The sequence below is a fragment of the Tribolium castaneum genome, chromosome 4 (genome assembly GCF_031307605.1).
Source record: "Tribolium castaneum strain GA2 chromosome 4, icTriCast1.1, whole genome shotgun sequence".
Taxonomy (NCBI): domain Eukaryota; kingdom Metazoa; phylum Arthropoda; class Insecta; order Coleoptera; family Tenebrionidae; genus Tribolium; species Tribolium castaneum.
The window spans coordinates 3,084,947-3,099,215 of NC_087397.1; the positions used below are offsets into that span (position 1 = coordinate 3,084,947).

General features: G+C 38.6%; 4 protein-coding genes across 4 annotated transcripts; 3 read left to right on the forward strand and 1 right to left on the reverse strand.

Annotated features, from left to right (window-relative positions):
• The first annotated feature begins 453 nt into the window (after positions 1-453).
• LOC662697 (histidine-rich glycoprotein) lies at positions 454-1,776 on the forward strand. The gene has a single exon (XM_968780.4). The coding sequence runs from the start codon at positions 733-735 to the stop codon at positions 1,525-1,527; it is 795 nt and encodes a 264-aa protein (XP_973873.1). The 5' UTR covers positions 454-732; the 3' UTR covers positions 1,528-1,776.
• LOC662664 (uncharacterized) lies at positions 1,765-3,686 on the reverse strand. Its single transcript, XM_968748.4, has 4 exons — positions 3,549-3,686; positions 3,131-3,502; positions 2,953-3,083; positions 1,765-1,947 (listed from the first exon to the last, which is right to left on the reverse strand). Exons 1-4 carry the CDS (start codon positions 3,630-3,632, stop codon positions 1,779-1,781), a joined length of 756 nt encoding a protein of 251 aa, XP_973841.1. The 5' UTR covers positions 3,633-3,686; the 3' UTR covers positions 1,765-1,778.
• Positions 3,687-3,874: 188 nt separating this feature from the next.
• Positions 3,875-5,986, forward strand: LOC103315244 (uncharacterized). The gene is made up of 5 exons (XM_008203432.3): positions 3,875-4,220; positions 4,337-4,564; positions 4,836-4,890; positions 5,558-5,730; positions 5,817-5,986. Exons 1-5 carry the CDS (start codon positions 4,052-4,054, stop codon positions 5,915-5,917), a joined length of 726 nt encoding a protein of 241 aa, XP_008201654.1. The 5' UTR covers positions 3,875-4,051; the 3' UTR covers positions 5,918-5,986.
• A 1,661-nt stretch (positions 5,987-7,647) lies between these two features.
• LOC662599 (protein Malvolio) lies at positions 7,648-9,744 on the forward strand. The gene is made up of 7 exons (XM_968686.4): positions 7,648-7,820; positions 7,873-8,062; positions 8,109-8,268; positions 8,320-8,773; positions 8,821-8,880; positions 9,025-9,407; positions 9,454-9,744. Exons 1-7 carry the CDS (start codon positions 7,713-7,715, stop codon positions 9,716-9,718), a joined length of 1,620 nt encoding a protein of 539 aa, XP_973779.1. The 5' UTR covers positions 7,648-7,712; the 3' UTR covers positions 9,719-9,744.
• Positions 9,745-14,269: the final 4,525 nt, after the last annotated feature.

Consider the following 14,269-nt stretch of genomic DNA (forward strand, 5'->3'; position numbering starts at 1 on the left):
GTACCTTGCAGAAGCAAAGTGTGTATAAAGTGAGTTATAATTTGTTGTAAAATCAATATTTCGGTGTTTTCAAAGTGATTGGCTGGTTCAGCAAGTTTGCTTTGAGATACTTTGAGATGCTTGTTATAATAACTTTTTATAAAATGCTGAAACCGAACAGTTAATTCAGTCTTTGCATATGCTTTCGTTTTGATTTTCTTCAAACGAAACGAATAAATCAAACTGAAAAATATTACGTGAATAAATGAAATTCTCAACAATTTAATCTGAAATGTGCGTAGCTCATATTTCTAATTACCCTTTGCTGTCCACACCAGCAAAGGATTTATTTGGGGATTGTTTTAATATACGGCTGACTTGCTTATCATCAGCAGAAGCTAAATAGGTTATTTTTGTTACAAATGGACCCTCGAAATTGGATTGTACGGTTCTGGTCCCCAATTACTCTTATTAATCAATTAAGCCACACACACACTGCCATATCCAAATATATCGCAACAATTTTTTACTCGCCGTTTTAATTACGAAACTCGCAAAGAAGTTGAAAATTAAAACCGCGTTTTAATCGTTTTAACCAGAAAATTAAGTCGTTTTTTGGCGAAGTAATTAATCTTAAAACCGAGAATCCATCCATCCTCTCCTTTACTTCCGACTGGAAGCGCAGTGACGCCATCACGTACTAGAAATGACTATATAAAAGCAACATTTAACCGTCAGATCTTTAGTTGTGCAATGTTTCCGTTGAAAGTTGTCAATATTTTAACACTGCTGACTCGCCTAGCGGCGGCAGGCCAAATTAGTTTCGCTCCGTTCTACAACACCGGAGTCGGTTTCCTCCGAGATGACTTCAGTTTCGGGTTTCCGGAGTATTTAGTCGCATCGGCGTCGAATTGGGGAGGTGGTGGAAGTGGCAAAAAAGAAGGTGGAGGCAAGGAGTACCACGCCAAAAAATACTCCGACCACGGACACAAAGGCGATAAAGGATACAAGTCTGACCACCACCACGACACCGGAGAACACGAAACACATGGAAAAAAATACAAGTCGGGGAAATACGGCGAAAAGGGAGGCCACCACGACAAACACCATGACGAAGCTGGACATTACAAGAAGTTCCACGAGGGGAAAAAATCGCACAAGGCGGCCAAATTCGGCGAGAAAAAAGGGCACAAAAAGGGCCACAAGACCAAGGGGTACCATAATAAGTTCCACAGGGACGAGTACCACAAAGAACACAAGTTTTACGATGATTATCACAAGAGTGGGTTCCACGACAAGTACGGGGATCATCACGAGCACTACGCCAAGAAGGAAGGAGCCCATAAAAAGGGCGGATCCGCCCATTCGGGCCACCACGACGACAAGTTCGGGAAGAAGGGCTTCAGTGACAAAGGGCACGTTATCGACGAACACAAGGGCTTCAAGGGGAAGAAGGGCCACAAGTCGCACCACAAACATTACAACGATTACGCAAAGAAAAAGGCCTCAGAGTCAGGCAAACACTTCGGATACTCCCAGAAACACTAGTTTTTGCTCTTCACAAAGCTGTTGCAATTTTATGCATCGCTACCTTCCACCAATTCGGCTTAAATCAGTGAAAGCGAGCTTGCGGTTTCGACTCAACATGCAAACATAGTTGAATTTTTTACGGACATGCCATATTTTGTTATACACCGGCCAGTTTCACCACAATTGTGAACAATTCGATTCCGTGCCGTGAAACTGGTCCTTTTCACTGTTTTTACTTTGTTTAAATAAAACCTCAGCATTTGAAAAGTCTATTTTTTTAGTAGTAAAGCGTTTTTTTGTGGCTCATCGTCGACGTAAATTTTTACGGACTTGTGGGGGTCGGGTGGCCGAAAAATGGGCCTTTGATCGGCGCCCACGTACGTGCAATAGGGGATCTCTTCGACCAGTTTCAATTTCATTTTCTCGCACAATTTCGCTCTGTAAAAAAGTAAATTAACTTGGGCAAACATTTACGCAATGTTATTAGAAAAAAACAAACAAGAAAAAGAGCAAAAAATCGACACGAAATTCGGTTTTGTTGAAGGAAATATGGGTTAAAAAGTCAATCACGACGCGCTTCACTCAAGTAGAGAATGAATTTTTCAGCACGAGTGTGAATGGATTTTTTCACGGCGCAACAAACGCTAGTTCTGTTTGAGAGCTAATTTAACATTCAGGCAATCATCGAAATTATTAACACGCAAAACGCGAATTCTATATTTTCTCAAATTTATAAACTGGAGATTGGCTTTTAGTGTCGTCTCTAATGGATTAAAAAAGTTATAAAACCGATTTCAGACTCCACCAAAAGCTAAGTAAAATGTAGCTCCCAGTAAATTTTTAAATTCAGGTCACTGAAAAAATGCTCGGGAGAGAGGATTTCTGCAACAACAAAGATCACCAAAATGAGATTTTTAATAAAAAAATTAATTTCACGTTGTTGGTTCAGATAAATACTTGCAATTAATAACGTTTTTATCTCTGATAAAATTCAGACATCTGAAAACTCAATTCGGTTCGCTTAAATTAAATTATTACCGTCTCGTCTCGTTTCGATCTTACCCTATCCTAACACAGACAGATATCTATTTATGTCAGCTTTCCACCGCTCTAGCTTTCAGATAGACAACTTTATTTTGGTTGTTTAAACAAGAAACTCAAGGGTTTAATTACAGCTCCCTAGACAAAATATAAACTCCAACAATTTCGCGCAAAATAAAAGACTGACGATCATGTTTAATAATTATGGCTGCTGGTGTCTTCTAACAATGTTCAAAAGTTTAGACACGTAGTTCTATCAATTTGGATAATTATTTAGCTATTAACTAGCGCAGTGTGTGCTTAAAGTTTAAATTAATCTCGTGTTTCTATGCTCATTATCAGCAAACATCCAATCGTGGAAAATAATCTCGAGTTTAATTAAAGTGCGAAAAAATTTCTTACGTGTTGTTGCTAGTCGCATCAATTCTGACTAAGGAAAATCCACAGTCGGCTGCAAGGACTCTTGACTTTTCTGTCAAGTCGTAAGCAATGCCTTTGCCCCGCTGGTCTTTTCTCACAAACAAGTAACAAATCTGCAACACTTTTCCCAACAAACACTTTTTGGACTGCACCCAATTACCTCGAATATTTTTTGTACTCCGTACTTCCGCCACAGGTCAGGGGCTCGCTGGATGTGGGCATAAAAATGCAACAACTGTCGACTTTTGACATCGCTGACTTTACAGGCAAGACTGTCTTTAATATCGGGGTCCCAACAGTGACAGGTTTCGTTAATACACGCCCCCAAAATGTCTCCATTGTATTTGCATTTGGCAATCAAAGAGTAACCTTCACTGAGGCTCTGGATGGTTATATCGTCGAAAACGACTGTGGGTTTGAATGCTAGAGAGCTACATGTGGGCTCTTCAGGGTAATAAGCACGGCGCATGAGACAGAGGATTTGGTCATAATCGTCAACAGTCGGTCTGACGATTAAATAATTTTTGGTTTTCTGTAACTCGGGACTGAGAATTGTCAAGGACCGAAAAGGGACTCACTTTTTTCTGGCAGGCAGTTTTAATGTTTCTCTTGATGAAGTTACGGAGATTTGGGATGGGAAGTTTTCGAAAGAGTGATGCCATGACTGGAATTTTGAATGACAGTATCTTTCGTTGCCACAGTTTTGCGTAATAGAATTAATTGTTGATTAATTTTGGTTTGTCCTCTTTCGGGTCGATGATTCCAATCGCCAATCGGCTCGTCATCAGCCGACTTACATCACTGAAGAATTGTATAACCCAAACCGCAGTGAAAAAATCTCTCCCTTCCAAACCTCCTCAGACGAAAAAAAAATGCACAGTTATAAGTAGAGCGAATTTACAAGTCTGTGAACACAGCTAAAGCAAACACCGATATTTCTGCTATAACAAATAGGTGCATTAAAAAGCACTTGGTGTTAAAACGTGCATATTTCATTTTTTCTGCATTATCTTCCCTAAAGGGTGGTTTTTGTTGACCGTCAATAAATCCGGCTTAGGGCGTGCTTATTTAGCTTCGAAACATGTGTAAAAGTGCCACACTTTTTTTCCTGCTGCTGCCTGCTGTTTTCGCCCTTCCAACCCAGGACGACCTGATGCAGGAGCTGGGGGACGACACCGCCGTGGTGGAGTCCACCGTTCGGGAGGCCAGAGCCATCGTTCCCGAGCATATCGAGGACCTCCTGCAGCCAGGTGAGCAGGCTCTTCACTCAAGCGGAAAATTGCCGCATCAATCTGAATTTGTGTCACTTTCGATAACGCATTGCTAAACTTTCAGGAAAGCGGGTTTTAATCACACTTTCTTGCAGGAACTAAAGAAGCTTTCCTGCACACCTATGGCGACAAAGAGGACGCCGATGGCGACGTGCAAGGCTACCGCAAGAAAACGCAGGACAAGGGCAGCGATGGCTACCACCACTTCGACAGCTACCACAAGAAGGATGGGGACAAATACGGGTACGAAATTCACTCGGAGTACGGGAAATCGGACAAAGCTAGTGCCGGGGACACCGGGAAAGCTGGCAAACATTCCGATGGTAAGCAATCAGGAATTTAATTGCGTACCTGAATTATTGTTGTTTAGATAAAGGATTTGCAATTTTACAGTTTAATGAAATATAAATGTGGAAGTAATATGAAACAATGATAATTAAATTACGAAATTTAATATCCCGTGATGTACTTGACTATACGCTACATTCAAAACATTGTTTGGAGTGCAGTGTGTGGTTAACTAATTGAATGCAATTTATATTAAAGTTATTTAATTTGTAATCGGATGGGATTTGGTTTTGTGTCGGCTTTCAGGTGCTGGCGGGTCCGAAACCAAGAAAGCTTACAAAGTAGTGGAAAACGTCAATGAGTAAGTAAAAATTTATTTCAAGCGAAATGACACCGAATCACGCACACGTGCATTAATAATTTCACTCGACGTTTCCAAGAGATCCATTCACAATTTAAACGTGCTTTAAAATTAAGAAAGAAGAGCAAACTGTGCTTTTGTTTCAACTATCGATCAGCGCGTTCATTTAAACGCAAACTTTTCTTCGGTCTCAAGTGCACATCTATTTTTATTGTAGTGTCCTTCCGTTGGGAAAACGTTCTGTTTAGGACATTTTATTATACTTTGAAATGATGGTTTGAAAGAATTTCAGTCGGCGGTCTTTGCAGTTGCCCTCATGAGATAACATTCGATTCAGCTCGGGTGCTGAATAAATAAATGAATTTTATTGTTCACTTTATGTTTCGAAAAATCAATCCGAGATTTAGAAAATAAGTGTCAACAGTTTTATCAATCACGTAGGTTCGATACCAGATTTTATCAGAAAGCTGCCAAAATTCGCACTTTGGCACTTTTGTTGCTGGTTCGGCGACACAAAGCGATCAATTATGTCACATTTCAGAATTTTTAATTAAAAATTTTGCTCGATGAAGCGCCAGCCGACTAAATAAAGCACTATCTAGTCGGAGCGGCTGTAATTATTTTTACAATTAAGTGCAGTTTAGCTCGTAAAAAACGCATTTTAAAGGGGTAAAAAGGGCGTGAGCGCTGTTGAAGATTATGAGGGCGATTCCGGCTATTACGCCGATTCCGGTGACTCGGAAGGCTACACGGACGGGGAATCTGAAAATTACAGCGAAGGAGAAGCAGAATCCGGAGGATACGTCGAGGGAGGGAACGCTGGAGCCGAATATTACGGAGGTAAAAATCCGCTGATTTATTAGCTATCGAGGCAATTATGTAACGTTACTGCACTACTAATGTAAATGCATGTACTGAATTAATAGGATATGATGAAGGAGATGGTGATTCAGGTCATTATACAGAGGACGGCGACGATGGAGCGGAATATGATGATGGAGAGGCCGAGGACGACGATGACTATTGATTCTCGTTCCATACACTTTGTTACCTGTTTTTATTGTTACAAAAATAAACAAAATTGTTGCCTGTTTCATTCAGTGTTTTATTGGCCAGGTCTCCCAAGATAAGGAGCTTTTATCAACTAAATGACAAGCTGTACGCCCCAAATGAGCGAATCACATTCACTTATCAATCATCTACAATGCGCACAATAACCAATGAAATTCAATAGTCTGATAAAGACAATAACATTATTTTACGTAACTAGACGTAATGGATTAAATCGGTCAATACCGTCCTCCAATACACTCCACATTCTGGAGTATCCAGCTATTGTTTATTTAAATTAAAATCAGAAATCTATTCATTCTATTACATAACTGTTATCGTAAACATCTACACTAGATAAATAAATAATTCATATCTACCTTGTAACACTGTCGCTTTTAAATTCTACTTTTATCTGCTATTATCTTGTCAATACTCCATGCAAATTCAATGCTCTAATAATTTATGCGAACAGACGAACGCAAATCAAATAAAACAATTTCAATAATACACAGAATTAAAACTTTCATAAAATATGCTACAAATAATCTATTTTGCAGAAAAACAGAGCTTTTGTTTAATAACAAAAGTTTATTTTAATTATTTAGTCAGCAACTGTTATATTTTAAAACTATAAATACAGCCAAAATTTTTTTGTTATTATTACTTTATTTAAACCGGTAAAGTCGCATCCAAAGTTAGTGCCTTGTGGCCGCAAGTTTCAAATAAAAAATTAAAACGCGAGCTTTTTCTTAGTTGTGTCTGTAAGGCAGCTCCATTAGCACGGAATAAAACAGAATAAAAGTCCACACCGTGACGTAGTAAATGGGTAAAAATGCATTTCTGCTGTTTGCGAGTCAGTTTCAAATTATCATTTTTGTAAAATAAGTTAGGACAGTCGGCGGTTTTGCCTGAATCGATCAGTTGAACGTGCTAATTCATGAATGTCTTTCCAGTTAATTCTGTCCGGAAAGTTTCAACCAACAGGTTGTTCTCTTCCATTTCCGATTCGACTGTCTTGCAGCGCAATTTAAGTTTGGCTCTAGAATAGTTATTAATGATCCGAAGAGGAAACATGTAGTGTTTTAAGAAGTTATTTATTTGCTGACGTCTTAAAATCTCTCTCTTACAAGTAGTTGTATAACTCTAATTACCTTCAGTCGGAGTTTGATGGTTTAAGCAAGAACAATAAACTTGAACTTAATATCAGTAAATATAAAGTTTGCTTCAATTATAGAAAGCTTTATCTTGTCAGGTCGGTATTCTCATTACTTGAAACTAATTTGTCTTTGCGGGGCGGAAAAATCGGCTCGGCTTTAAGTGGCAAAGTGAATAAACAAAAGTGGAAATACTGAAACATCTTATACGTTTCCTCGATGTTTCCCCAAAGACGCACTAAGAAATCCCTGAAAATAAACATGTGGTCTAGGGTCATCAGAGACCGGATAGTGGGGCTTTGCTTCTTTCATTGGTTTAAATCTGTAGAAAAAACAAGTCATTGCCTTTCTATAAGAGGTTCAAATTAATAAGTTGCAACATTGTGTCTATTGTTCAGTCTGTGGCAAGGATAAAGTCGTGATAATGGTTGACTTTGTAAACAATCTCAGCCACTCGAGAAACTTATCACGAACGTGCCTAAAACCGCATAAAATCAATCCGATAAGTCAAAAATACCGATATCGATCTGATAACCACCCTTCCTATAAAACTACAAAAGTATTATTAAAAATAGTTAGTTTGCGAAAATCCAGTGCGTCCAATTTTCGCCCAAAATGGCCGAAGAAACCGATAAAAAACAACCCTTGAGCTATTATTACGAGACCTTCGAATTGGACACGTACTTTACTCAAAACAAAATAAAAATACCTCAAGTGAAAAAGGTTGATTTTAATCAAGTGTTGGGAAAATTTATTCCCCCAATAAAACTTTTAGGATGGATTTTCTTTTCGCAAATTGTGGGCATTTACAGGGCCCGGATTTCTAATGTCTATTGCTTACTTAGATCCGGGAAATATCGAGAGTGATCTTCAGTCCGGTGCTATTGGACGGTATAGATTACTTTGGGTTTTGTTCGCTGCCACTATTTTAGGATATTTATTGCAAAGTCTTGCCTCTAAATTAGGTAAGTCCAACACGGTCTGAAGCCAGTCGCAAAATTATTTTTCAAGGGGTTGTGACTGGGCTGCACTTGGCCGAAATGTGCTACAGACAGTACCGAAAATTCCCGCGGTTGGTTCTGTGGATTATGGTGGAAATAGCGGTAATTGGGTCAGATATGCAGGAAGTGATCGGGACTTCAATTGCCATTTATTTGCTCTCAAATAAATTGTACGTTCGTGGGGTTAAGTCGAGAGAACGGGTCCGATTGTTTATTTTTAGGATACCTTTGTGGGCTGGCTGTCTTATAACTATAGCCGACACTTTTACCTTTCTCTTCTTGGATCGCTACGGTTTGAGAAAGTTGGAACTGTTTTTTGGGATTTTAATCACAATAATGGGTCTGACGTTTGGGTACGAGTACGTAGTGTCTGTTCCCCCACAGGACGCAATAATGAAAGGGTTGTTTATCCCTTGGTGTGAAGGTTGCGACGCTAATGTGCTGCTCCAGGCCGTCGGAGTGATCGGTGCTGTTCTAATGCCCCACAATCTCTACCTGCACTCCGCTTTAGTCAAGTCCCGCGAAGTCGACCGGAGCCGCCCGGAAAAAATCAAAGAAGCTCGGATGTACTACATGCTCGAAAACGCCATCGCCCTTGTTTGCAGTTTCATTATAAACATATTTGTCGTGACGGTTTTCGCTTACGGACTGTTCGAAAAAACCAACAATGAAATTGTAAGTCACTCTCGCGGAACGATCTAATTTCTCACTGGCTGTTTTAGTTGAACAATTGCCCCAAAAATGAATCTCTTGTTTACGACCGAGCCGTTGAAGTTTTTCCGGTGAGTACAGACCGATAAAAAATCAATTAGAATTCAGTCCTCCTGCATAATGTGGAAAATTGATTGTTTTGGTTCGTTGATTCATTTCACTAATAATCCGAAACGAATAAATTCGATTAAACTTTCACTTTGGGGATTTTTCAGAGGGATGACGAATACGTGGACGCGGACATTTATAAAGGGGGAGTTTATTTAGGATGTGCTTACGGCCCGGCTGCTATGTACATATGGGCTATTGGGATTTTGGCCGCAGGGCAGAGCTCGACGATGACAGGAACATACGCAGGACAGTTCGCCATGGAAGGGTTCCTGGACCTGCAATGGGCGCGCTGGAAGCGAGTTCTATTCACACGGAGCATCGCCATGATCCCCACTTTCTTCGTCGCTTTTTTCAGCTCTCTAAACGAACTCACTACAATGAACGACTTCCTTAATGCCGTCATGAGCCTGCAGCTGCCCTTCGCCATTATCCCGATGGTCGCCTTCACCAGCAATCCCAAAATTATGGGCGAATTCGTAAACGGCCTGTAAGTCACTCGGAAAAATCGCACAGACTTTAACCCATCCTTCCAGGGGCATGAGGGTCGTGTTCACAATCCTCGGCGTTGTCATAATTGGAATTAACATTTTTTTCGTTACTGACACTCTCATTGAACTCAACATTAACAGTTATTATTACATTGCCATCGGGATAGCGGCGGCTCTTTATTTTATTTTTGTCCTGTATCTGGCCCTGCATTGTTATATATCTTTCGGTGGCAAAAAAATCGAGCAACGGCCCTGGGTCCAAAAATATGTGGTGTATGCCGAAATGAATACTCCGAAACGAAACGTGTGACTAAATAAATTTTTCCTTCGTAAAAATAGTTTTATTAGGATTAGTAAATGCACATCACGTTATGATAAACAAGTCTTTGTTTACCCAACCAACGGGACGATGAATAGAACTCCACCTTGGGATAAACATTTGCCTTATCTCGGCGTCTGTTTAAAATTCCACTCGTTTTTTAGATAACATCCTGTGGGATACGTTTTGACGTGAAAGCTGATTTTGATTTAGTTTTATCATTATACTTTATTTAGCAGCTTTTTCTATTAACATTTATTGCATCCGACAGTGGAAAAACTTTGCCCGGATTTTAAATATTCACAAGTTTGTGATGGATTGGCACATTCGATATGACGCTAACTTTCTTGTAAATTATTAAAACAAGTCGACATTTTAAAGAGGCTATAATTACGGTCCTTGGGCAAATATTTATCGAGACCTAGACTGTAATAAAACTTCATTGACCTCACCTGAAAATGTATTTTATTACGTTACTTTATAACTCAATTTTCCGCTCGTATACGTATTTGATAAACGACAAGAGAAGTTAAAATTCGTCTCGATGTTCCTGCAGTCCCATAGGTCGCGTAATTCAAGAAGATACGCAGAGGTCTGCCGTAAAGCTGACGGTCATTCCTGCAATGCGTACAATCCAAATGTTACACGCACTGAACGATGCTCGACATTGTATCGACTATCATAACAATTGTTCAACCACCTTATGCGGGATGTTAACTGTGTGATTTGCAATCAAACCACGACCAATTAATTTCAGCTACACTTTGCAGTAATTAGTTGGCGCAAACTTGTTCGAAAAATTGTTGTCTTCGACGTGTTGACATAAATTTTTATTGTGATCCTGAAGCAATTAACTAAGAGCTTATAGTGTACATCGTTCGTGTCCCTTTTTAATTGAAGCGAGCTTTAACTTGAGCAACGAGGAATTTATAACTTGAGACGAAGCTTTTTGAAACTAACTGTAATAAACTATTATTTTGCTTCCGAAGTTTAAAAAACATAATCCCAACCTCATTTTTTAGTTTAATGAGTTCAGCGCAGCATTTAAGCTGTTTGATGTAGTTGGCAAACATTTCAACATTAAATATTAAATAACTTAAGCCCAACTTAACATTTTGTATAAATTTATTAATAAAGTTTTTCTACGTCTAACGAAAGAGTTGCTCAATCCTCAAATATTTGCTCTTTTGCAAATTTGAATTTGGACCTTTTTCAGCTGAAATAAGCGCAAACACTTGACGAAAAAATTGGGGCAAAATATACAATACAAACACTCAAAGAGAGATCATTGGATTTTTGTGAGCCTCGGTCTTCTCGAGAATCATGCTTAAATCGATCGCTTTATTCCCAGATTCTCGCAATTATCGCGAAATTTAATTGCTTTTAATTTTCGGTGCCAAATCGAATGCAATAATTTCCGAGGGGTGAAAAATTCGCAAAACGACCGTCTCGCTTTGTTTTATGCCGGCCGTAAATGTATTGAATTTAATTTCTTGAAGGAGAAACCTGGGACAACACTACAGAAAGCTTTCTGGCCTGATTGATGATAGCGCTGAGCAGGCAGACAGCAACTGGGATTAGAATTAGTATCATTAGTTTAGAAGTACAAAATCTGAGTTTTCTTTGTGCCTTGTTCACGACTAGCCACTTGTTATGCAAAAAATGCGGCGCCAATTAAAAGCAAATCTCTTGTAGGTGGTTTATAACGGCTCTTGGCCTTTATTGAGCACTTGCTCATTGCGATTTACTGACCCAAAGTGTAACCTTTGGAGGATGTAATTATTGTTGAAACTCTGGTTGTGCGAGAGATAACAACTCTGATACTAACTAATTCGAGGCAAATATTTAACTTTTTGACAACAGTTTTAGTCCGATTTTGTTTAGATTAAGAGGAAATTGTGCAGTTAAGTATAATGCAGTGGTTTGCATGAAATGGCAAGAGGGTTTATGAAAATGACTGCGCAATGCGCTTAAAATAATCCTTAATCTGTCGCCACTATTTTACTCCTGTTTGCTGCTAAATAAGCGTCTTAAAAACTTATTGTTTTCAGATAAAAAGTCATTTTAATAATACGCTCTGAATAGCAGTAAATCCTTGATTTTAAATTCTAATAACCGTTTAAACTGTTACTTCAGAGTTGCAAAACCAAACAACTAGTTTAAAACGTTACTCAGCACTCGCATTTTGTTGCTTTCTTTTACATAACAAAAATTGAGCAGTCTCGAACAAATCCGTTGTTTTACGGAAATTTAATCCAATTTCCATGTGATGCGACGGAAAAAATGACGTGAAAACTGAGCCAGCCCGCGTATGAAACAAATTCATACGTCTATTGCCTACGGATGTAATATAACATTATGGGCTATAAATAAGGGACAACATGTATTAGACTACATGGGAATACACAAGAGACAAGAACCGAGTTCCGACAGTTCTCTATGAGTTATAAAAGAACCCCTCGGGTGACAAGTAGCTGTTTATTTCCGGAGTTCCGTTGATTAGATCTCGAGAACGTAAGTTTTCAGAGGTTAATTGGACTTTCAATTTATCGATTGGCGAAAAATTGAGGGGTGAGATGACTAACGCCTGTCCTTGAATAAAGTGGGATCAAGGCCACACCCTAGGGTGGATGAATCATTGCAATTTCTCCCCCTGCCATTTGGGGATTATTGCAGAATGTTGGTCGGTAAATGAATTAAGACTCTTCGTCAAAAAATCACTGCAGTATTTCTCCGGAATACTAAAAGCTCCACCGCAAGCTCCAGAACAAATAGATATAGAAACTGTTAACAGACTGAGCAGCTAGCATGTGCTATGAATGTGTAAACATAATTCACGTTAAATCCAAAGACATGTATTGTTCAATGTGTCCACTAATTAATGTATATTACTGCATAGGAGGATTCCGGAGCCTCACTGCGTCAGCTTTAGTATCATTGTTTATTGCTGAAGATAAAGCTCTCGTTTGTCAATTATTACCAACGCTCTCATGATTATAACCAGGATAACTTTAAAGCGTCTTTTGGAGCTCCGCCATTCGCGAGAGATAAGTGAATTAGAGAGATTTTAAAGGATTTTACTATTATCGGAAGCAAATAAATAATTGGAACGCGTTTTCGTGGCTTTATTGCCACTGACAGTCGTCAAACTTTCCCGTAACACTGCTTTTATCATAGTGGGAAAACTTATTCAACACACTGTTCGAGTCGTAACTCACTTTAATGGCACTACACATTTTTCCAAAACCATAAACGTAAGTAATACAGGAGGTAATCCACAATTGTTATTAGAAAAATGACTTGTTACTCGCGTTATTAATCAGGCGGCAAATGTTGCTATTGGACCCCAATTAGAGTGATAATGGGGGCAATTAGCATTACAGGCCGAAATTAAATTATTTTACGGCCAGATTTGATGAAGTGCAGCTCATTTGCGAATTTAGCGTCCCTCGTGCGCTTTCTAACGTTTCAATTTCGAATCAGTTGGGTAATTTTTCACGCACGTTTCAGGAATTTTTCAGCAAAATGTCATCAATCAAAACTCGTTTCGAATAATGTTGGACATTGCAGATATTTTCCCAAAAAGTATTTATCAGGTTGGGTCTTACAATTTGCCACCTTTATGTGCTTATGCTGCATTATTTTCTTATTTTGACGCTTTATTTTCTTATTTCTGCCGGTTTTAAATGTCTCCCCCTTTACGTTTACGTCTATTTGTTCTCACAATCTCTTATTTTTATTTGCGTATTGTTTCACTTACCTTGTCTACGCTTTTTTTCATAGAAAAATTGTTACACCTGATCCGGGTTCGATATTATAATTATAAAAAAAATAAACGAAAATATTTAATCTCCAAAAATTTTTAGTGAACTGAGTTAAATGTTTTCTCGAGCTAATTCGCAGACTTTTGAACGGAATGTAATTGCGTTTTAGGTAAATTATTACAATTATATAGTTTGTAATGTTGATTTATTTAAAAAGTTTGTGTTAAAATATCTGCAAAAGACGGTCACCACCTGGGGCCCGCGGTGGCCCAGTGGTATAAGCGCCACTTACGACGGGGGAGGTCGGGTGTTCGAACCCGGATCAGAGCAACAATTTTTCTAAGAAAAAAATTGTAGAAAAGGTAAGTGAATTAACACGAGAACAAAAATAAGAGATTGAGAGAACACAGAGACGTATAAAAGTAAAACGGAGCATAAAACTGAGAGAAATAAGAAAATAATGCAGCAAAAATGTAAAAGTACGTAAAGGTGCCAAATTGTAAACGTACTTTTTGTTTTGAGAGAAAAAGAGATGAACGTAAAGGTGAAACATAACTTCAAATTTTAACGTTGAATCCTTAGATGTCTTACTCTTTGAGTTATAGAAAAATAAACGAAAATATTTAATCTCTAAAAATTTTTAGTGAACTGAGTTAAATGTTTTCTCGAGCTAATTCGCAGACTTTTGAACGGAATGTAATTGCGTTTTAGGTGAATTATTGCAATTATATAGTTTGTAATGTTGATTTATTTAAAAAGTTTGTGTTAAAATATCTGC